The sequence below is a fragment of the Natator depressus genome, chromosome 22 (genome assembly GCF_965152275.1).
Source record: "Natator depressus isolate rNatDep1 chromosome 22, rNatDep2.hap1, whole genome shotgun sequence".
NCBI lineage: Eukaryota > Metazoa > Chordata > Testudines > Cheloniidae > Natator > Natator depressus.
Window position 1 is genome coordinate 19,349,546 of NC_134255.1, and position 22,380 is coordinate 19,371,925.

At 42.6% G+C, this 22,380-nt stretch overlaps 3 protein-coding genes across 6 annotated transcripts in view; 1 reads left to right on the forward strand and 2 right to left on the reverse strand.

Moving 5' to 3' along the window:
* Positions 1 to 9,886, reverse strand: part of BCL9L (BCL9 like) — a 159,493-nt gene extending 149,607 nt beyond the window's left edge. For all 4 annotated transcript variants that reach the window (XM_074936574.1, XM_074936573.1, XM_074936571.1 and 1 more), the window contains exons 1-3: positions 9,204 to 9,886; positions 2,196 to 2,324; positions 811 to 1,478 (exon numbers count right to left, since the gene is read on the reverse strand). The gene's annotated coding sequence lies outside the window, so the exon portion shown is untranslated. The remainder of the gene's footprint in view (positions 1 to 810; positions 1,479 to 2,195; positions 2,325 to 9,203) is intronic.
* Positions 9,576 to 17,951, forward strand: CENATAC (centrosomal AT-AC splicing factor). The gene is made up of 11 exons (XM_074936581.1): positions 9,576 to 9,803; positions 11,187 to 11,353; positions 12,719 to 12,817; positions 13,409 to 13,475; positions 13,568 to 13,630; positions 14,672 to 14,736; positions 15,304 to 15,412; positions 15,984 to 16,014; positions 16,460 to 16,549; positions 16,910 to 17,042; positions 17,521 to 17,951. Exons 1-11 carry the CDS (start codon positions 9,687 to 9,689, stop codon positions 17,582 to 17,584), a joined length of 1,005 nt encoding a protein of 334 aa, XP_074792682.1. The 5' UTR covers positions 9,576 to 9,686; the 3' UTR covers positions 17,585 to 17,951.
* On the reverse strand, positions 17,870 to 22,376 carry RPS25 (ribosomal protein S25). Its single transcript, XM_074936584.1, has 5 exons — positions 22,241 to 22,376; positions 21,796 to 21,891; positions 20,228 to 20,411; positions 18,441 to 18,539; positions 17,870 to 17,932 (listed from the first exon to the last, which is right to left on the reverse strand). The coding sequence occupies exons 1-4, from the start codon at positions 22,343 to 22,345 to the stop codon at positions 18,445 to 18,447; spliced, it is 480 nt and encodes a 159-aa protein (XP_074792685.1). The 5' UTR covers positions 22,346 to 22,376; the 3' UTR covers positions 17,870 to 17,932; positions 18,441 to 18,444.
* Between the last annotated feature and the right edge of the window lie 4 nt (positions 22,377 to 22,380).

The window sequence follows — 22,380 nt, forward strand, 5'->3', positions numbered from 1 at the left end:
CTCCCTTCTGAAAGCTGCAGGAAGTGCAGAGCCCTCCCCGATTTCTTGCCCACACTTCAACATCCATCCAACTCTGGGCCCTATAAGGTCAGTAACTGCCTTTCAAATATCATGAGAAAGATGTAACCAACACCTGTTTCAGGAGATAAGATTGCTATGGGGATCAGGAAGGAATTTCCTCTCTAGACCTCCTCCCCTCCAAAAAGGGTACTGCACTGCTAGCTAGTTTTGTTAAAGCAGGGGGCTGTCAGACTCAAACTAAACCTGAAGGATGAGTTCACTATAGCAAGTCCTAGGTCTATGAGATAGGAGACGGGTGAGTTAGGAGCTTTGTACAGTTCTTGGCATACTCCTTCAATTCCCAGGTAGAGGGCTGGCTGGGCGTTTGATCACAATGACTAGTGCTTGAGTTCCATTTGCACCTTTATCTACTGATACACCCGCACCACAGAAGAGAGCACCTATCTTCTGCTCTCAGCACTCTGACAAGTTTCAGAAATAGTTACAAGTAGAAGAGATCTCCCCCTCACTCAATAACTGTGTGATTCTCTGCAGCTGCACCTACAGTGACACAAATAAGTTAAGACAGCCTGCGACAACACTGGAATAAGACTGACCTTTAAGAGCAGGAGATTCTTACTGCAGGAGCTTGGTCTCCTATTGTTTGCTCCCTCTCAATTGCACAGCTGCACTACCACTAGGTCCTCTGATGCTGCTGCTAGTGAGAAGATCAGGAGCCAGCAGCCTCCAAAATAACAGTAGGCCACACAGTTCTGGAAGTTCAGTGCACACGAAGCCCATGTAACATACCTTTGCTTTGCTGGAGCACAGTAGCACCTCCTCCTTGGGACAGAGTTGCTTGGAGTCAATTAAGACTGGTTTCTGATAGGAGTCTTCAAGTGCTGCAGCTTCCAGGAACATGGTTTTTTCCGGTGTGTGTGTGCAAATCTGCAAGGTGTCAGCTACTGGGGGCACTGTCTTTACTGAAGCATGTTTTCTATTAGAAGCCTTGTGTGCAGCAGCTACTGGAGGTACTGGTTTTACTGGAGTAGAAGCCTTGGGTGCAACAGTTGCCAATAATACAGGGAACACTAGTTTTCTGGGAACTTTCTTGACTGTGGAAGCCTGCAGGATCACAGCACCAGCAGCAGCCAATGGGGGCATGGAAACAGAGGCAACAGGAGAAGTCTTCAGGGCAGTGATGAGGGTCACTGCCTTTTCTGAACTATATTTTCTAGCGGAGACCTTGGGTGCAGCAGTTACTGGGGACACTGAAACACATTGTCCAGAGGAAGTTTGTAGGGCAGCAGCTACTTGGGGCCTTGGTTTTACTGAAGTAGGTTTTCTAACAGCCGCCTTGGGTGCAGGAGCTACCGAATGCACTGGTTTTCCTGGGACTCCCTTATTGGGGTATCCTGTTATGGGGCAAACCAGGTTGGGGTTCACCCACATCCACAAGTGTGGCTGCACATCAGATTCTGTGGAAACAAAGATGACCGATCACTCCAGCGAAGCTGTGCTTTTGTTGAAGTTAGTTGTGTGGGGTTCCCCCCTCCTCCCCTTTGTAAGCTGCTTAGCTCCTTTGGACAGCTCATTAGGCAACAGTATCTCCAAATCCAAAACTACAGTCCTATCACGAACTAGAGGAGACTCCCTGTGAGCTAGAGTACTGGGACTTTGACTCAATAGGGTGTCGCCACCAGAAGGCAACTGTCACACACTTAATCAAATCTGACATTCCGTGCACTAGGAAGCATGGTGTACATATGCACTAGCTCTGTGATACTCAGATTTCAGTGGTTCAGGACTCAAATTAGCAACCAGCATAACCGAAAAGAGCCACAGTAGTGTGAATTCATTGTTTTATTTACTATTTTTAATTATAGTAGATTTTCTCACAGCGAAATGACCAAGAATTCTATAACTGGTTAACAGTAAAAGCATCCTGATTGGTTAATAATTAAATCAGTGTTTTAAAATCACGTGCTGCAAAGAGCTCCAAGAGACACATTAAAGAGACACTTGCAGCTCCCAAGCCTCAGTCTGAGCATCAGTGCACTAGCTAGTGCATGACTCCACAGTGTCCTTCTATCCTGCCCACCCTCATTAACATTGCCAACCCAACCACATGAGCCATGCTGTGTAGGAAACCCTGCCAATATTCCTACTCTACACAACCCATAGTCATCACTTGCCATCTTGCTCCTTGGCTAGAGGGGGCTGGGCTGCTTCTCTTGTGACAGAGTTGCTCCAACGATGCTTGTATGGCTCATGTAGAAAGTATTCACCGAGATCCTTTTCCGTACCTGGTCCACAGGAAAAGACTAAAAAACAAACCAAAGAAAGCCCTTAAAATCAAGAACATATCACACCTATCAATCAAACTTGCACCTGCCTGATGCCTTAGCCTCACTAGCTCTGCTGAAGCACCACCTGGAGTCAGCCTACCAATTATGACAGAGAATTCTAGGTTGCCACTGGTTAGACCAGGCGTGGACAACCTGAGCCTGAAAAGGAGCCAGAATTTAACAATGTACATTGCCAAAGAGCCATAGTAATAGGTCAGCAGCACCCTCATCAGCACCCCCGCCCCCACTCCCAGTACCTCCAGCCCACTGGCAGCCCCACTGATCAGCGCCTCCCCCTCCCTCCCGATGGCATGCGGGGAGGGGTGGGGGTGGGTGGGTGCAGGAGTGTGGGTACTGCAGGCTCAGGGGAGGGGGAGAGGGAGGGAAGGGCCTGTGGCAGAGCCAGGGGTTGAGCAGTGAGCACCCCCGGCACATTGAAAAGTTGGTGCCCGTAGCTCCAGCCCAGGGGTCGGTGCCTAAACAAGGAGCCACATATTAACTTCTGAAGAGCCGCATGTGGCTCTGGAGCCACAAGTTGGCCACTCCTGGGTTAGACAGGAGGGAGTTAACCAAGCTTAGATACTGAAAAGCCTTTTACCTCACAAGACAAATTCAAATTAAGATTAAATTTTAAAATTAAAGGCCATCAGAATTAAAAATTAAGGCCATCAGATTAGCAGGTATTTTTTCAGGGGGTGCATGTGAGCAAAATGGAAAAGAAGTTTATGAAAAATGCTTACACCAGACTTTTTGGGCAACAGCTCCACTATTAGGAGCAATGGTGGAAACACCTGTTTAGACACATGCTGGAATAAAATGTTTAAAACCCAAAAAACAAACCACCCATACATCCACCCAAATAAACCAAAACAACAAAAACCCACACCAGTGTCTTGTTGTCTAATCCTGCTGCAAAGGAGGCCTACACAATACATGGTGGTAAAGTGCCAGCAGCTGCTTATGCCATATCTACGCTAATGCTCCCACCAAAGGAGCTATATCCATAGCAGTGCAACTGGTAGAGATTCCCAAAGTCTAGTGAAGTTAAGCTGTGTTCTAAAGGTCATTGTTACAGTGACAGATAACAGACTAGACTTCAGCTGTGGGTGTCCGTTTTACGGAGGAGCAGGAGCTACTCCATAGTTAAGGTTGCAGTAGAGTTTCTGTTCAGAGAAGATTAATTCTAGAAAGGATTTTGTAGCTTACTGCTTATGTTATTTTAATCATAAAAATTCTGTACAATCATTAGATGTCTTTCATATGGGTTGTGAAAATTAAATATCATCTCTGCTTCACAGTGGGGAAACAGAGGCACATGACAGTTGAAATGATCTGCCCAAGGCGATACAGCAAATCACTGAGTGTTGAGAAAGGACTGGAAAGTCCTGGCTCCTGTGGTAATAATATTTAGTCCTGAGGTTTTCTCCTCACTCTGTAGGAACTTCACTTAACAGGACAACAATCCTCTAAATCTGTTAGCTAACTGTTTTGTTTTCTTATTCATCCAAGTTCAAGGAATAAAATTTGTTGCTACCTGGAAGTATGTAAAGATATATTTCCTCTACAGGCTGGATGTTGCTTGGTTACCCATATCTCTGTACAAATGGGATAATAAAGATAGGGTAACCAGTCTCCTTATTGATTTTCCTGCACAAGTTCAATAGGAAGGTTTATAGTTATTTCTATATAAATATGAAGAGAGTCATGAGACAACAAAAGAGATTTTACAAAATGTTAATGAAAAAACTAAGCTATAGTATTTAATGATCTTCCTTAAAATAAGTTAACTTAATTACAATTAACATTAAATTAATTCAAATAACTTTATTTCTAGCAACTTTTTTTTTTTTTTAAACTTTCGTAGGTTACTCCAAGAAAGCGAAGAAAACAAACCGCACCCATGATCCCCAATAATTCACAGATGCCCAGCATCTCATATGACACATTCTAATGAGGAAGTCCAGAACTACTCTTGATTCATGTAACAGCTATATTTACTGGCTTGAATAGTCCCTGAAGTAACAATAGCTAGTTATCTTATTCTTTGAGTATAAGAAACATCATATAAAAAAAAATGCAAGCTATATTTACATAAATGAGATGCTGAGCATTTGTTTCCTACCTTCATCAACTTGATCAGTGGTAGTAGCCAGTTCAAGTTCCTGAGCCATATTCCAATTCTCAAGGCCACTTTTTAAATGAAGGTTTCCCCAAGCCTTTTTGTTTTTGAAGTTTAAATACATTTTTCATCAAGGGAACAAATAAAATCAACAGCTTTTAAAAAATAAAGAGCACATGACTACAGATAAAGGAAAGCTGTTATCCTGAATTCTCTCCATCAATCATCATCATTTTGATCCTTTTTATATGGGAAAGTAGCTAGTAAGGCAGCGATTGACTCCCCTCTCATTAGCACCTTTAAATACCAATTAGCAGGCTTGTTAAAGTTACTTTGAAAAATGACTGCTTACAGCAGGGATTCCCATTTTTTCCAAGGCTGAGAACCCCTCAGATTAGACATATTCCCTTTTTTTTGCTGATCTAGAAATTATAAAGATATGTAAAAGGAATTAATAGAGAAAGATAGCATTGTATTGTTGACTATAGTGTCTCACCCAGAGATTTCAAAGAGTTACAGAAGTATCAAATTAATTAAGCCTCCACATTTATTAATATATGTAAACCTCTACTTGGCAGGTGTAAGTAACTATGTAGCAAATATACAAGCTCTCTAGCCCAGATCCTCAAAGGTATTTAGGTGCCTAATTTCCAGAAATTAGGCCTTTGAGAATCTGGGTCCAGGAAACTACTTACCTACCTCACAGACTGGTTGTGAGACTTGTCTACATATAAGCCACTACAACTGCACCGCCTCAGTGAAGATGCTACCTACGCGGGCAGGAGGGGTTCTCCTGTTGGTGAAGATAAACCATCTCCCTGAGAAGCGGTAGCTTGGTTGACAGGAGAACTCCTCCCATCAACTTTGTGCTATCTACACTGGGGGACTAGGTTGCTATAACTGCATTGCTCAGGTGTGTGGATTTTTCACAGCGCTGAGCAACCTATTATACCAGCCTAATTTCCTAGTGTAGACCAGGCCTTAGGTCCCAAGCCTGCAAGTACTTAAGTATGTGAGTAACTTTACACAGATGAGTAGTCACTCTCCATAAATTAACTGGGACTACTCACGTGTAAATTTACTCAACTACTTCAGTGTGTGCAGGATCAAGACCTTATTTATTTAATTAATTATTTTAATCACGAACATTATTTTATACAAAGCAGCACCCATAGAGAATATTACAATATACTTTGCAGCCACATGTGAAAATTGTGGCTGTTCCATGTGTTGTATTTTGGAGAGAAAAAGCTAAACATCAGCACTGATCAAAATACTGCTGAACATGGAGAAATTCCTTTTAAGACAGTTAAAGATAAAGGTAAAAATGTCAATAATGCCTTGGGCCCAGACCCTCAAAGGTATTTAGATGCCTAACTTCCATCAATTTCAATGGGAGTTATGTGCCTAACTATCTCAGAGGATCTGGATCTCAATGACTAAGGCAAGGGCCTATTTACACCTAAAACTTATGTCAAGTTAGCTATGTTGCTCAGGGCTGTAAAAAATTTTGCACCCTGACAACCACAGGTCAACCTAACTTCTGGTACAGAGGCTAGCTACTGCCTCTTGGAGAAGTGGATTACCTACAGTGACAGAAGAATCCCTTCTGTCGATGTAGAAAGCACCTACGCCTTAGCAGCACAACTGCAGCCACATAACTGTGCTGCTGTTGCAGCTGTAGTGTGGACATACTCCATTTCTACATGACAGGTTAAGCCAGCATAGCTACATTGCTCAGGGGTGTGAAGAGATGTGATTAGACATGGGTAAAATCTTTTGGCCAAAACTTTTTTCATCAAAGAATGCAGATTCAGGAAGATCAAAACATTTTGCAAATTTGTGTTGATTTTGGCTAATTGTTTTGGTAAAAAAAAAAAAAAAAAAAAAAAAAGGATTCTTCCTCTCCCCCCCGATCCCCCCATGTCAAAATGGTTCAGCTTGACATTTTCACGATGAAATATTGGTTTTTCACACTAGATTCACAAGGGGACTTGGACACCTAACTCCAACATTTAGGTGACAGTCACAAAACTATTATAGTGGCCCCCATACACATTAGCCCAGTGATCAGGGCATTCACTAGTGATGCAGGATATCTCTCTTTGAATCTGTGTGCTGGAGCAGAGACTTGAACCGAGGTCTCCCCCCTCTCAGGGAAAGGGAGGTGACCTAGTCCCCAAGAGCTATTCTAGGGCAGAGGTTCTCTCAATCTCCCTTACTGAACCCATTCCACCTTGTATAAATACTTAAATATGCACTGAAACAGGGACTGGAACCAGTGTCCCTCAACCACACCCCGTGAGTGCCCTAGCCAGGAGGCTAGAGTCATTCTCCTGCCTTTTCTCTCTCTGGCTCAATGAATATTTAATACAAAGTGGAACAGCTTCAACAGGAGAAAATTAGAGGTCCCCCTTCCCCAATACTCAAAAACCTTGTGGTTAGGATGCTCACCTGGAATGGGAAAAGACCTAGGTTTAAGTCCTTGCTCAGCCCAGAGAATCAAACTTGGGTCTCTCCTATCCAGGTGAGTAGCTTACCCATTGGGTATAAATAGTACACCACCACCCCCATTACCTTTTCTTCTGGGGTTTTGTGAATGGAAGTCCGCTTGTGAATCTAGCCCTTTGTTCCAAATGTCATTTCCTTTGCTTTTATTTAAAAAAAAAAAAGGGGGGGGGTAAAATACCCCCAAATTAAACATATTGTTAGACCTGAAATAATTTTTTTCCCCCAACTTCTTGATCCATTGAAAATTCCAGCTAGTTTTTACTGGAAAAAACTGTGCTTTTGTTGGTATAGCCATGTCAGCCACCTCTTCATTGTCCCACCCCCGCATCCCAAAATAAGCTATACCAGAAAAAGCATCTTCACTAGCAGCTTTTGTTGGCACAACTATGTCAACTGTAGACCACACCTCATCACACCCTTAACCAACACAGCTATGTTGGCAAAAGTTTGTAGTATAGACTTGTCCCTTGTGTAGACATTGGTATACCAGCAAAAAAGTGCTTTTGCCAGTACAGCTTAGGTAAGGTCTACACGACAAACTTTTCCTGACAAAGTGATGTCAGTTAGCGGTGTGATTTTTTTTTTACTGACATAGCTATGTCAATATAAACCCTAGAGAAGATGCACTTATATCAGAAAACAATGCTTTTGTCAGTGTCAGAACAGCTATACTGGGTCAGACCAATGGTCCATTTAGACCAGTATCCTGTCAATGCCAGGTGCTTCAGAGGGAATGAACAGAACAGGCAATCATCAAGTAATCCGTCCCCCATCATCCACTCCCAGCTTCTTGCACTCAGAGGCCAGGGACACTCAGAGCATGGGGTTGCATCCCTGACCATCCTGGCTAATAGCCATTGATGGACCTATCCTCCGAACTTATCTGGTTCGTTTTTGAACCCTGGTATAGCTTATATTGATTGGGAAACTGGTATAAGCTGTGTGTAAACTAGGAGGGTTTGCTGGTATAACTAACTGTACTGATGCAGCTATACTGGCAATCCTTTTATAGTGTAGACAAGGCCTTAATTTGCTCACCTAATTAATGTAAGTTATACCATGAAAAGCACTTTTCTGGTGATATAACCTGCATCTACCCTAGGAGGGTTTGGCCAGTGTAGCTATACCAGCAAAACTTTTCTGCTGTAGACTCGGCCTATGTCCAATTTTTAAAACTGACTTTCAGGTCAATGGGACTTAGGCTCCTATGTGCCTATGTCACTTATGCATGTTTGAAAATTTTACTTAAGATCTCAGGAGTGCTGTCTTATTTTGATTTCCTGACTAAGGCCATGATCCTGCAGGTTACACCATGCAGAGCCCCAATGACTTCAACAGGGCTCTGTGTGGGTACCAGTGTCCTTTCATGCAGGATAACTTCCAGGATCTGGGCCTGAAATATAAACCACTTTGCTTTACAAAGGGTAGGAAAACACTACTAACAAGAGCAATGAATACAACAGTGCTGCGCAGTCAAACCACACTGAGGAAAATAAGCTATAGAGAAGCAAAAGTCCTTTAAAATGGAAAATATTTTTTTCTTTAAAAAGAAAAAAAAAAAGGAGTACTTGTGGCACCTTAGAGACTAACCAGTTTATTTGAGCATGAGCTTTCGTGAGCTACAGCCACAAGTACACCTTTTCTTTTGTCTTTTTACGAATACAGACTAACACGGCTGTTACTCTGAAACCTGCCATTTTTTTCTTTGTGTTTTCTAGTAAACTAATAAAGCGTGTGCAAGTGCTGGGAGCACATTTGGTGGAAATGAATAAATAAAATAATGCTTTGCCCCTCTGCAGTGCCTTCTGTCCAAGAGTTTTAAAAATGCCTGCATGAGAAAGTGGCACTGGTTTAACTAAAGGTGTGATTTTTGGACCAGTTTAGTTAAACTACTGCAAAAGTCTGCGTGGATTCATTTTACCAGGCGTATTTCGGGTTAGCTTCAGTCAACTAGACTAGGTTTGAACTAATCCAAAATATGCCACTCTTATACGAGGTTAGGAGGGTCCACCTCAGGGTCTGGACTGATGTGAGTAAATCAGTTTAAATCTATGCAACCAACTTTTGTTTGCAGATGAGGCTTTAGTCACATCACTGAATGAAGCCTCCCAACCTCCATGAGCGGTAGGGGAACAGCATTATCCATTCTACAGTGCAGTGCAGAGAGAAGTGATCTGACCAAGGCCACAAGCAGAGGAGGGAGAAGATCTCAGGAATCAACTTACCAAGAGATGTGGTGGATTCTACTTCACTTGGAAATCTTTACATCAAGGCTGATGTCTCTTTAAAAATATGTTCTAGTTCAAGCACAATTTGTATAGGCTGGAGGCGGGAATTCCTGGGTGAAATTCCATGTGAGCTCAGCCTCCATTAACTGACCAGGGACTCCCTGACTCTATCAGTGGTAACCTGTGGGATTTCCCTCACACGCTCCCATCCTAGCACCCAGCCCGGAGGCCGGCCTCAAGCGCCAAGCCTCAGCGCAGCTCCTGAGGCGGGAAGATCGACGCCCGGCCGGGCCGTGGGCCTGCGTGAGGGGTCGGTGTGGACTGGCGGCCGGTGGCGCAGTCTGGGCGGGAACAGACGCTGGGGCGGGCGGCCGCGCGTGCTCGCTGCTCTCTCCTCTGCGATCGCTACGCACAGAGTCGTCGGTCGAGGCAGGCGCCTTAAGATGGCGGCGGTCGCCGGGCCGGGCTCCTAGCTCCGCCATGGGGGTATTTTACTGCCCCCTTTGCCACCTCACCTCCTTCGTGGGTCGGCGCCACCTCTACAGCGGTAGCCACCAGCGACGGCTGCGGGAGGCGCTCGGCCGGCTGCAGGCCAAGGTGAGAGCCGGGAGTCTCCGCACTCCCGCTGCCTCTCCAGTAGCTGGGCAGGGAGCTGCTGCCCGCGCTTGGGGGCTGCCTGCTGGGTTACGAGGGAGCTTGGGGTGTGGAGCCGCGCCGTCGAGCGGGAGGGGGCGGGGAACTAGGACGCCTGGGTTCTGTCCCCAGCTCACAGTTTGACCTGGGGTGCGGCACGTCTTTTCCCTGTGTCTCAGCTTCCCCGTCAGGAAATATGAGGCTCAAACCTTGCGGATCTGTCAGGCACGCTAAATCCGAAATAATAGAGGTGCTTGGGCTTCACACAACTCCTCTTTGGTGGCAGCTAAGTCAGCATTTCCCAGAGCATAGGCTGTGGGCCTCCAGGGGTGGGAGACGCGCCACAAGGGTGTAACCAGACACTGCCATTTTCCCTTAGCCCACCTTTCTGAGGGTTTTTTTTAAGTAAGTTTCTAACTTTTTTGATTGTGAAGAAAAGATCCAAAATGTGAAGTGAGTGTAAATGATACAGAGATGTCCAACAGAGTTTGGCCACCCAAACCACTAGTTCTGAGCTGTGACCAGCCCTCTTCATTTCAGTGGCTACTTATGCCAATGTCAGTCGAAGGCTAAGGCTATGCCCCTGGCAGTTGAACCACAAAACTTTTGTCTTTGAGGTGTTAAGAAAACACCCCTCTCGAAGGACAAAGTTTTGCTGATGACAAGCGCCAGCATGAACAGCGCTTTGTCGGCAGGAGAACCGACAAACAGCAGCTATACTGTGCGACTTTTAGCAGCACGGCTGTAGCGACACAGCCAGGTCGTGAAAAGCTGTGTAGTGTAGACAGAGCCTTAGACTTCATTGGGGGGGAAAAAGTGTGTTTTTATGTTGAAATAGCTATGTTGATATAAAAGCCTGTTAGAGTCATCAGTAGTTTTTACCTGGATGTAGCTAGTTGATGTAAATCCCACATGGTGGTTATAAGGTTGACATTGATGTAAAAACTACTTGGGCCTTGTCACCACTTGTTTACATAGAGATAGGTATCTGACCTTAGCTATCGCCATGTAAACAACATCTTTTTCTGCAGTGAAGACAAAGCCTAAACATCAACATTAACTATTTTACTACTCATGAAAGCATGTGGGAAAGGAGAGGACAATTAATATTACAAAAATCTGCATTGGTGTTTGTTAAAGTGTATGGGGGAAGGGGAGATGAGAGTTCAGAGGACTAGCTGGGTGGAGGAGCATGAGACAAAGATGTATACATTAAAACGCATAGCCCTTTTCAAGCAGACGATGGGAGTGTAGGGGCCATGATTCGTTCAATTTTTGTAAAGAGGCTCCGCTTTCAAAAATTTGGTAAACACCAGCTAATTCGCTTTTCTTCCCTCCTTCAATCAGGTGCAGTTGGCTCGGAAGATGATTAAAAATGCAGTGGTTGCGAAGTATGACGCAGGGGAGCATGAACAACTCTTCTGGTGTCTCTGCTGCAAGCAGGAGGTGAAAAGGCACCTGAGCCATGGGAGCCTGACAGTGCTGCATGGGGGACTTCTGCAGCACATGGCCAGGTAGGGTGTCCACAGCCCTGTCTGCATCCTGGGGGATGTTACATGGTTTAATAATACTTTGTATGTGCACAGCTCCTCAACTCTGAGGCACAGAGATGAAGTGACATGCTTCAAACCATATAGTGAATCAGTGGCGGAGCTGAGACTAAAACCAAGGAGTTAGTAACTAGATTCCTGCTGTAACCAATTTGATATGCTTGTGTAGGACAAGAAGTTAACATAATTCTGGTTCTGCTGAAGTTTCTGACAGCCCTTAGTCTTTATTCCTCCCTTGCCACTGACTTACTATGTGATTTTGGGCAAGTCACTTCCCTTCTGTTTACCTCCATGATCTTATGTGGAGGTTGTGAGAACTAATTGTAAAGTGTTTGATGCAAGTTGCTTAACATGTGCAGCTTTCTTAATTTGTCCACTCCAGAAGTGAATAACTAAAGAAAACACACCCAAGATGGTCTTCAGTTTATATTTCTAAAATGTGCAGAAACTTATTTACATACAGAATCTATATTAAGTGTCTCCTGGGGAGCACATGATGACAATTCAGATATGGAAGTGTTGATCTTAAAGAAAACCCACTGCTTAAAATCCAGTTACCCTAACAACATAACTTTAAACTAGTAACTTAAATGACTCCTAACACTTCCAGTATTGTTATCCACGAATAATATTTTAATGGTAGGTCTGTATAATATTGTACTTCTAAAAAAAAACTTACTGAAATGAGATGCAAGCTTTGTATAGCTGTGGTGAGATAACACTTTGCTGTTCCATAAATCTTTCCTTATGAAAGTGTGTTTGCTCAGAGACAACTTTCATTAGCTTTTGTGTGGACTAATTTGTGAGATATAGGGAGAAGAAATGCTCAACACTCTATAACTACAGTGATGACCATGATACAACTATCCAGGGAGACAGATGTGCTCTCTGCGTCTTTCAAGGCTTCTGTGATTCAGCCAAAATTCTACATCGGAGAAGGGCATGAACCAAACACCAGATTTTGGTGGTGTGTGGCACCCAAACACGCCTTTGAATGCACAATTTTTATTCTATACTTCGCTTTTTCATGTTGCTTTAATGAGCAATGAAAACCAATACCTCTAGTGTTAAAGCATATCTTACCTGCTTCCAATATCTGTTTCTCTTGGTATCCTTACGTCTCTATTTTTTGTCACATAACCATGGGCAACCCAGAAAGCTGCTCTATCAGTGTAAGTTAATAAATATATCTGTTTGAGATAAGCTGTTAAGGAGACATCTATGCCAGTTATTAATCATGTGCTCTCTACTTAATTTAGATTGGGAGCTCAGGCTTTAAGTGATTTAATCAAACTTGGTTTTATTCTTTTTTCTTTTTTCCTTTTAAAGCCTTGAGCATAAAAAAAAAGCCAACAAGTTCTGGTGGGAGAACAAAGCAGAAGCCAAATTAAAGCAGCAGTTTCTGATTTCCCCTGAGGACTATGAACGGTATGTAGGCACCTTGTCTGTTTCTTTGCTTAGGGGTATAGGATTTGCTACATTAGATCCAACTGTTGATTCAAAAGTCTTTGGAACAGAGATGTTTTAGTGTGTGTATTTGTGGTGTATAAATAAATAGCCCAGACTCCTGCTTTGAGCAGCAACCAGTATCTGATACCATCATCCCCTGCACCTGGCTAGTTACATTGTGCTAGAGATGATTTTCTGACTTGCCCCAAGTGATCACCTTACTTTGTTGAGCATAAGATTAGCTCACCTTCTATTAGCATCATTATTAAAAAAAAAAAAAAGCTGAGTCATAATATTATCCAGCCCTGTGTTTCATCTAGTCATATATACATTGCAAAATTTTATCATTCATCATAGCTTATCTTCCATGGGCTTTACAACCAGTAACTAATTAATCCTTGCAGGGTCCCTGCAAATGTAAGCCACCTTATCCCTGTCTTACAAATAGGGAAACTAAGGCACAGAGATTCAATGTCAGAGGTTGAGGAAGAAATTCAGGTGTTCCCAGCAGTTCAGCTGTCAGACTAACTCAGGCCACAAAAGTGACTGATCTCTCAAATACTCTTTCAGGTTCAAATCATCACTTGTCAAAGCTCTGGATGCTTTTGAAGAAAAAGAGGATGAGGTCATTAAAGAGGTGAACAGAGATGCCCTAGGTGTGCTGTGCCTGACTTACCTGTTTGCTTTGCCTTTTGTCCTCATTCTGTTTTTTGCTTTGTTCGATTCCAGATGGCATCCCATATCCGAGAAGTGGAGCAGAGCAGACAGGAAATGGTACATGCTGTCTTAGAGGTTTGTTTTCCCAGGATGCACCTGAGCAGTATCCAGCAAATGATTGATTGTTTCCACAAGCCCTCTGAGTTCTTATAAATGGCTATTTTCTGCATTGATTCTTATGTTGAAAGTACATACAATTTACTTCTAATAACTTGTTCTCTCACTGACCAGTCGGGAGATTCTGATGTGACAATTGATAGGACTGCTGCTCTGTGATTGCAAATCTTTGGCTTCATTCAGGTGTGGTTATCCGTCTCACAAATAGTGCAGTGCTTATGTTTGAGTGATCGCGGTGACTGAAATCTTCTTATCCTTGCTAGTTCTTCTAGGATAGGGTTGGATGTGGGTGACAGAGAAGGAATCTGGAATAAAATGTACTATTATACCAGCACTGGGGGAAAACGAGACACTTAAATACCCTTGTTTATAAGATACTAGTATGTATGTTACCTTCATGCATTGCATTCTCTAAAGAAGCACCTGGAACCAGATATATCCTCTTGCTGGGAATTCAGCCTTTCACTTACAGGGGATGGAATCTGTTTGGCCTTTTGACTATACTCAAACAGAATAGGTAAAGTTATTGGCCCTTTTATCTTCTTAAAAAGGGCAAAAATTGTCTGACTCCATAGAAAGGGCATTGTGATGTTGTAGATTCACTCAATGACTCCAGTTGAAATTGCTCCGTTTACAGATAAAAAAGATTGCACTTTATAACTGTAGGTGCTGCAAGCACCCTGGGATCCTCAAGTAAGTCTGGCTCCATCCTCCTCAGCAATAAATATTCTGCAATTTGAACCTAGCTTACAGTTCTGTTGGTGATTCACAAGCCATTGAAAAGAGCTCCCTCTCTCTATTTGTTTTCTCTTGCTAGCACTGCAGAGCCAGGGCAAACAAAAAAAAACCGTTAGTATCTACGCTGAAAATTCCCACTTTCCTTGCCTCCAGATCACAAACATTGAATGTATGATTGCAATATGAGGTGTTTCATAAAACAGGAAGGGCCTTACTGTTGAATACCAGAAAAAATGTTTATTTTTCCTGAATCAAACTCAGCCTCAAACCGAGACAGAATTTTGTGATGAATCCTCTGCCTTCAGTACACCTGGAGGGCATAAAAGGTAAGAAATCTGCCTTTTATATCATCATGTGTGTTCCTTCTGCTTAGGAGTTTTGAATTTGGTGAAATGCTGAGTAGCATTTATCTAGAGTTACTAACACTGTTTCCCTGGTCAGTATAGTTAGGACATTGATGACTATTGCTATCACTGTACCATTTCTCTGAGTTAACACAGTTCTCAAGAGCAGCAGCAGGCACCTTCAGCCATCTGCAAACCCCTAGTGGGCAAATTAATCTTTCCTTCCGTATCCTAGAAAAAACAATTTAATGTTACCCTTTCTGAAAAGGTGAATAATGTCCTGCCTCCAAAACGGTGTTTTCAGGACTAAACTTTGCAAAGAACTAGACTGTCGGAGTGCTTTATAAATGCTAATTATTGTTTGCTGCTGAATTTCCTCTCCTCGTCCCCATTAAAAATCTCCAAACTTGAACACACTGAAGTATTTATGCCTCACCTGCTTCCCAGAAAATGTATTTAACAATTTCATGGTGTAGGTTGAAAAACATTTGCTGTTGTCTGGATACCAAATGCCTCCTCTCACAGGGTATTTTGGCTCCTGTGTTCTAGTGACTTCACCATCATCACGGAAGAGCAGCTTGGTCCAAGTGTGACTCAGATAACACCTGATTTAGATTGGATGGAAGAAAACCATGCTCTGACTTTTATTGGCCACCAGGTAAGGTTGGAGAGGGGCTTACAGAGTCACTTTCCTTTTTTCATGAGTACTGGTATTTCAGATCATAGCCAATGGAATTCATACTTTTAGCATTTGGTAAGAATCAGAATTATGGTTTGTAGGCTTCCCCAATGGCATAGCTACTGCGAAAGCAACCAATGGATTTCAGCAACTGAGTGGGTGAAACTCTCAGCCCTGAAACATGGGACTTTTGTTTCACTAACTGAATGTTTCCTAAAAGAAATGCACTGAAAATGAAAGATCCTTAGTACAGGCTATCTATTAGATGGTGATAGAGAAAAAGACACTTATTCTTTGTTTATCTTTCTTTCAAAGTTTCATTAGGGAAGGGAATTTCAAATGGAATTCATACTCCCATGAACTGCTTATTTTCATGATCAGGTTCCCCTTGTCTATTTGTCCATACTTGAAGATCTATGCAATCCAGTAGTTTATTAATTGTTACAGTTTTTTAGTGTCTCTCTCCTGTGGTAGTACAAAGTTACAATAAAAGTTGCTTTTTTTTAATCCTCCAATTCTAATTGGGATTTTCTTAATTTCTTGAAAACAGGAATCTGAAGGGAAGGGAAATGTTCACACAGGTACATGTTTAATTGTTGCCAGGGTTTTTCACTTTTACGACCTTATCAAACGTTTCTGGGCTGAATCCAGCAGAAGACTGCAAAGTAACTTAAAAACATAAAATTGTGGCAGGAGTCTGAGAATTGTTAACTGACTTTAGGTATTAGAATTGGGTGGAGCAAAATCAGGCTTGTAATGGAAACTCCTTTGAAACTGTAACTGTATGGTTGCAAAGTATGAACTGTCATGGTTCTTAGCTGTCAAAATTGAGATGCTTAGTCCTTTATTTTTTCCACAAAGGAGGAAGCACACAGTATAGTACTTCCAGGAGAAAGCCATTTCACCACTGATTTGTTAGGGAAACTCTGTATGCAGAAATTTGGGGGTACTTTTTCCTATCCTCTCCCCTTAGGTCTGTATTTAGGGTTATTTCAGTAGCCCAGCACATTCCCTATTACCTCCTAGGTGCCAAACCTCCTTGGCTCATGCAGGATGAAGAGGAATTTGGAAGTAAACACCAGATTGGACCTTCATATGAGGAATTTCTCAAAGAACGTGAGTGGCTTTGGATATTACTACTTGAATATATTGAGGTGAGGTCTAGTTTTATTTAAAAAGAAAATCACTATACATAGAATGGTCTGCTACGAAGTCTGACAAACTTGCATATAAGACTAAGTGGTGCAGGGTAGGTGAGGTACATTAAACTCTGCATGGAGGCTAGGTAATGATGATTTTCTGATAATCCTGGAGATGAATTCCAGTTAGTCAGACTCTAGTAAGGGGAAAGAGGGGAAAAAAAAAAATAAAATCCTCTTCAGAAAGAGACCAATAGTCTCCCAACCACTTTTTCTGTAAGTTTACCTAAAATGTTTGATAGAACCTCTTCACTCTCTCTGAACTAATGATTCTTAGAGGAGAAGCAGAAGCTGAAAAAACTTCCAGCAGATCGTGTTGGTGCCAACTTTGATCACACCTCTGAGACAGGTGAAAGCTGGCTTCCCTCCTTTGGACGGGTCTGGAATCATGGCAGAAGGTGGCAATCTAGGTAAGCGTATACGTATGATGGGCTGACATTAAATTCAAGAGGTGAGGTTCCTTGTACATATACAATGTTGGCAATTTGTAGGAAAGGAATTTCTCAAATGATTATTGACAGAAGTAGTAACATGTATTGCTGAAAGTCGTAAGAGAAGTTAATGCTCCATGTGTAAAGCCTGGGAGCTGGCAAATTCTATTGCTGAAATATCTCACATGCCACCTTTCAAACAGTCATGTCTCTACTGCAGAAATACTGAGTACAACACTTTAAGTACAGATTTAGATTTGTGAACAACACTACTGAATTACAGGGGGTGCTGTTTGCCATAGCTACCTGAAGAGTAGAAACATCCTTATGAAATATTTAGACTGTGATAACACTCCCACCTGAAAGTGCACATAAGTATTGCTGTTCTGTATTGCTAATTATAGTATGTTTCCTAGCATGCTGCATTCTCCAAGCTGACTTTATTTTTTTTTTTAAGACATCAGTTCAAAGCTGAATCAGGTAAAGAAAAAGGAAGGAAGACCCGAAAGACCAAAATCTGAGGTTCAATGAAAAAGCACACACCACCTAGTATTTAATATACAAAGTGTGTAATGTCAATGCTGTTATATTTACTGTATATCCAGCTATATAGAAAACATGAACTCAAACTAATTTTGTTTATCTACCTTTATTAAAATTACTCCTAAGTGGGACTTCACTGTGCTGTCCTACAGTGTAGATGAAAAGGAGGCCAAGGCATCTTTGGCCAGAGCTATCGCATAATACCATCAAGATGCTTGAGGAGATTTTTTTTTTTATTCCATCTCACCCCCTTAAGACACAAAGTTAATTCAACAATTTTATTGTATACATTTACATAAGAAATATTGCAGAGGTGACTGGAAAACCTGCAAAGCAAAAAATGTGAGTTAGTCAATCAGTTGTGTGGAACTCGTTGTCTAATAAAGTTTGTCCTACTGCAACACTTGTAATGTGAAAAGTCCTCCACTCCTGACTCTTTTTATGAAGGGAGTTTAGATGGTTGGTTGCTATTGACTACAGAGCAAGTTCCAGAAGCCTTAATAAAAAGGCAAGCATGGAGTGAGCCTGGCAGAAATGATCTACCCCATCTTGTCAGATATCCATTACTATTTAATAGCACAACCTCTATTTAATCTTAGAATTTCCTTCTTCCACTCATGGGCAGGCAATAATTCAGTTTTAGTGCTTCCAGCACTATATGGCTGTTCATTTTTACTCTGTTCAGAAGTAAATTCCTATCAGGGATTTCACAAGGCCCTGGAGAAGTCCACCATGAGGAATTCACATTAGGATTTTGGCTAGCAGTTCTATTAACCATGTGTACATTAGAGGGGAAGGAATACCAGCAACTCTAGAATTTAAATAGCACCTCACTTTTTTAAGCATCCTCCCCACCAGCAGGTGCATCTCCACCCTTTGTGTTTCTGGTGTAAATCACTTGGGCTCGGTGCTTGGACACAAGTTTGATCAAACCTACAAAGGAAGCAGGAAACATTTATGAAAAAAATGTGCAGAATCTTTAAACAGTGTTAACATAACCTGGGGAGGCCCACACTTCTAAAGGCTAACAGCTCTACATTTCAGAGTAGCAGCCATGTTAGTCTGTATTCGCCAAAAGAAAAGGAGTACTTGTGGCACCTGAGAGACTAACGAATTTATTTGAGCTACAGCTCACTTCATCAGCTGCATCTACATTGAGAGCTTCAGACAGAGGGCTAATAACCTGTTGTTTCAAGACAGCATATCAAAAACAGTTCCACTGTGCCTTCTACAGTGGGAAAACAAATGAATTCCTATTAAAGCAACCAGAGTCAAAGGTCCTGTCTAGAACACAGTAGTCCTAACACTAAATGTTTTGTAGGATAGTAGGACTTCAGTATGATCCAGGAACAGTTATCATTGCAAAACATTCAGTTGTCAGCAATGTTGCCTCTAATTTTTTCCATTCATGTGCTAAATTAATTTTATGTGCACCAAATTATTAAGGTAATGTGCACCACCAGTAGACACAAACCTAGATATAATATATATGTATATTTTTAAAAGGTACCATAGCGATGATTACTTCAAGCCTGGACAAGTCAGACATTTTAGAATTCACTACTCAAAGACTTAAATTTAAGAATAAGAAAAAAAATTATGAAATGCAGAGACCAGTCAAAAGATTCAAATAATAGCACTTTGAAAGAATTAAAATCAGAGAATTATGTGCATTGCAGGAAGTAACACAAGTATGTGTTGGGAGGTGAGAGTGAGACACGCACGTTGCCCCTTTAAGCAGATCAGCACAGCAGCAGCCACCAGCAAGCTCCCTCCATCCCACTCCTGAGTCCTGTCACGTCCCCCCACCCTGCTCTGCAGAAACAGGATACGGGGCAGAGGGATAGGATGGACAGACACCCTGATATCAGTGTTCCCTCCCCCCTCAGCTCTGCATAGCAAGCAGGAGGCTCTGGGGAGCAGCTCCACAGTAGAGGGCAAGAGGGGCACCTGACATGCATAGCACTTTATAGCAGGCTGGGCAACCGGTGCAGCTTAGAGGGAACTTAGGTTGTCAGCAGACCTGGTTACATAGTTTTCTCCTAACGCTATTTTCTACACTAGGTAGGATCTTTACTGTTCACAACCAGACACTATGGATGTCACGCATCAATTTTTTGCATTATATTTAAAAATATTATGAACACAAATAACTTGTGTAGGAACAGATTATATCAATTCTGATGTGGTCTTACAGAGAGATATTTTACTTGGCATTTTAATATTAGACCAGGGGTCCTCAACTTGGTGCCCGCGGGCACAATGGCACCCACCAGGGCAGTTGTGTGCGCCCGCAGGACACTACACCGCCAAAATGCCGCCGAGAAGCATTGCCGTTTCTCAGCAGCAAGGCTTCTTTCCGCTGCCGCTTCTCATCGGCAGGGTGCTTGGCGCCTGCCACAGTCTGTTGGGAATACGAATGTGCTATTCCATTGTATTAGACTGATACAAAAAGAAAGGTGATTTGAGATATTTAAAAACTTAAAATGCTCATTATTGAACTTTGTATACAAGCTATCTGCAAACAGATTTGTATCAAAAATCAATCACCAACAAGTAAGGGAGATAAAATAATACATCTGGTTTGAGGTCTCCCAATCCCCAGTTCAGTGTGTTTTTACCTTTGCTGAGCAGTTCTTGGAGGGCAGCCCTTGCTAAAGATCCTCGAATCTTCAACCTTTCGGAGACTACAGCTGGCGTGATGAGCTTGTAGTTGGGCACTTCTTTGCACAGTTTATCATAAGTAGCCTTATCAAACAAAACAAGGTTGTTCAGCTTGTCTCTTACTTTCCCTTTGGACCACTTCTACAAGAAGAAAAAGAAGGGGAACATCACCATCAAAGCAGCAACACAAACACCCCAATGAAAGCTTTGCTGTAATTTCAAGAACTGCATCATCAGGTCACATAGCATTTCCTCCATGACCACCTAATGCAAGCTTGGTGCTCAGATGAGCACCAATTATAGAGAGACACCTATTCACTATGTTATCAGCACTGACCCATTAGCACCACGCTCTAACATGCACAAGGGGCCTTTTCTACACTACCACAAAATGAAAATTTCAGCGCAGACAGCAACCAGGCATTTTTACCACTATTAATCATAGGATGTTAAGCCACTTGACAGTCTGCTCAGTGGTATCAGTGCTGCACCAGTAAATCATCCCCACAAGTGGCAAAGTGTAACTTGAAACTGACATTTGCTTCTTTGTGATCGATAAAGGACTAAAGTTCCCACCCCACCAGCTCAATTTTCACATTTAAAATTCAGGATTTAGCTACCGTGTAATAGAATGGGACATCCCAAAATTAGTAAGATTAGGATGTTATACTTACCAAGGAAGTGAAACTTCCTTCAGTGTTGAAAAGTCTTTTAGATCACCATTATACTAGTGGGGCAGGGGCTGCAATTTGCCCCTTGCAACTCAAAAGTAAAGGTTTGAAGAGATAATCCTAATTTCAATAGTCACATGGCATTCCCTCTTAAATAATTATATCAAGTTAAACTCTAAGGGATCATAGGGTTTATAATAACCTGCTAACATTTTAATCAGCTTATTTTCATGATCTACATGGGATCTAAGACATACAGTTGCCAATTAGCAATTAATATAATTTTATTTGAAAGCACTTCAAGCCTTAAAAAACATTTAAAGAGCTCTATGACACAGGGAAATATCCCATTTTACAAATAAAATATTAAAACAGAATAACTTGCCCAAGGGAGTTAGTGACAAGAGTTTGGAAGCCTCACTCTCAGTCACCAAGGAGTTAGTCTGTAGTCACAACTACTGTTAAAAAATCAAATGCAGAAACCCTCCTATATAATTCTTAAATGTGATTTACTAGTATGATTAAAGAAAATAGAGATTATTATAGAACAATACAATATCTCACCGTGTGACCTTAAGTACAGCTTAGGACTCAGCTACACAGGAAAACTGATGACATAGCTACTGCTCTCTGTTCCCTAGCTCCCCAAAAAGAAAAAGAGGACTTGTGGCACCTTACAGACTAACAAATTTATTTGAGCATAAGCTTTCGTGAGCCACAAAGGAGATGATACGGACTCATCTTACAGAGGGCATGCAGAGAATAATTAGTGACAAAAGTGCTCTGTCAGACCCTACTGCCGAGCACACACACCTGAGCCCAGTGGACCCACGCACCACAGTGCAGACTCCTACCTTTTTTTTGGCTTTACCCCCAGATTTGTTCACTGGGTCCTTGTCTTTCTTAGCGGACTTCCCCGCATCTTTCTTCTTCTTATCGTCCTTGGGGGGCTGGAGAAAAAAAAAAGAGCCCGGAAAAGGGGGGGGGGGGGAGAGAAGAAAAAAATGAAAGCAGGCGCCAGCCCTGGGACAATCCGCCCCCCCCCCCGACACCGCCAGGCGCAGACCCGTCGAGTGCGCGGGAAGAAGCGTCCACGGCGGAGCCCCCCCCCCCAGCTTCCACGCAGCACTAGTGGGGTCGGGCCACGCGGCCCTAACATGAGCCTTCCCCACCCGGGCGCCTCCCAACGGGGGGAGAGTCCAGGGCTAGGCCTCCTCGAGGGAGCCGGCACCCACTTGCTCCAGCTGCCTCACAGAGAACCCTGTCCAAGGCCAAGCCGAGGGGCTGGGGCCGGCTCACCATGGCGGCGGCTGCTCCTGCTGCTTCAAGATGTCGGATGAGAAAGGAAAGAGTCTGCTCAGGGAGCCTGGGAAACCCCGTGCTTTCACTGCACTTCCGGAGCATGTAGCAACACCGCTTCTGGGTCAAAGAGAAAGAAA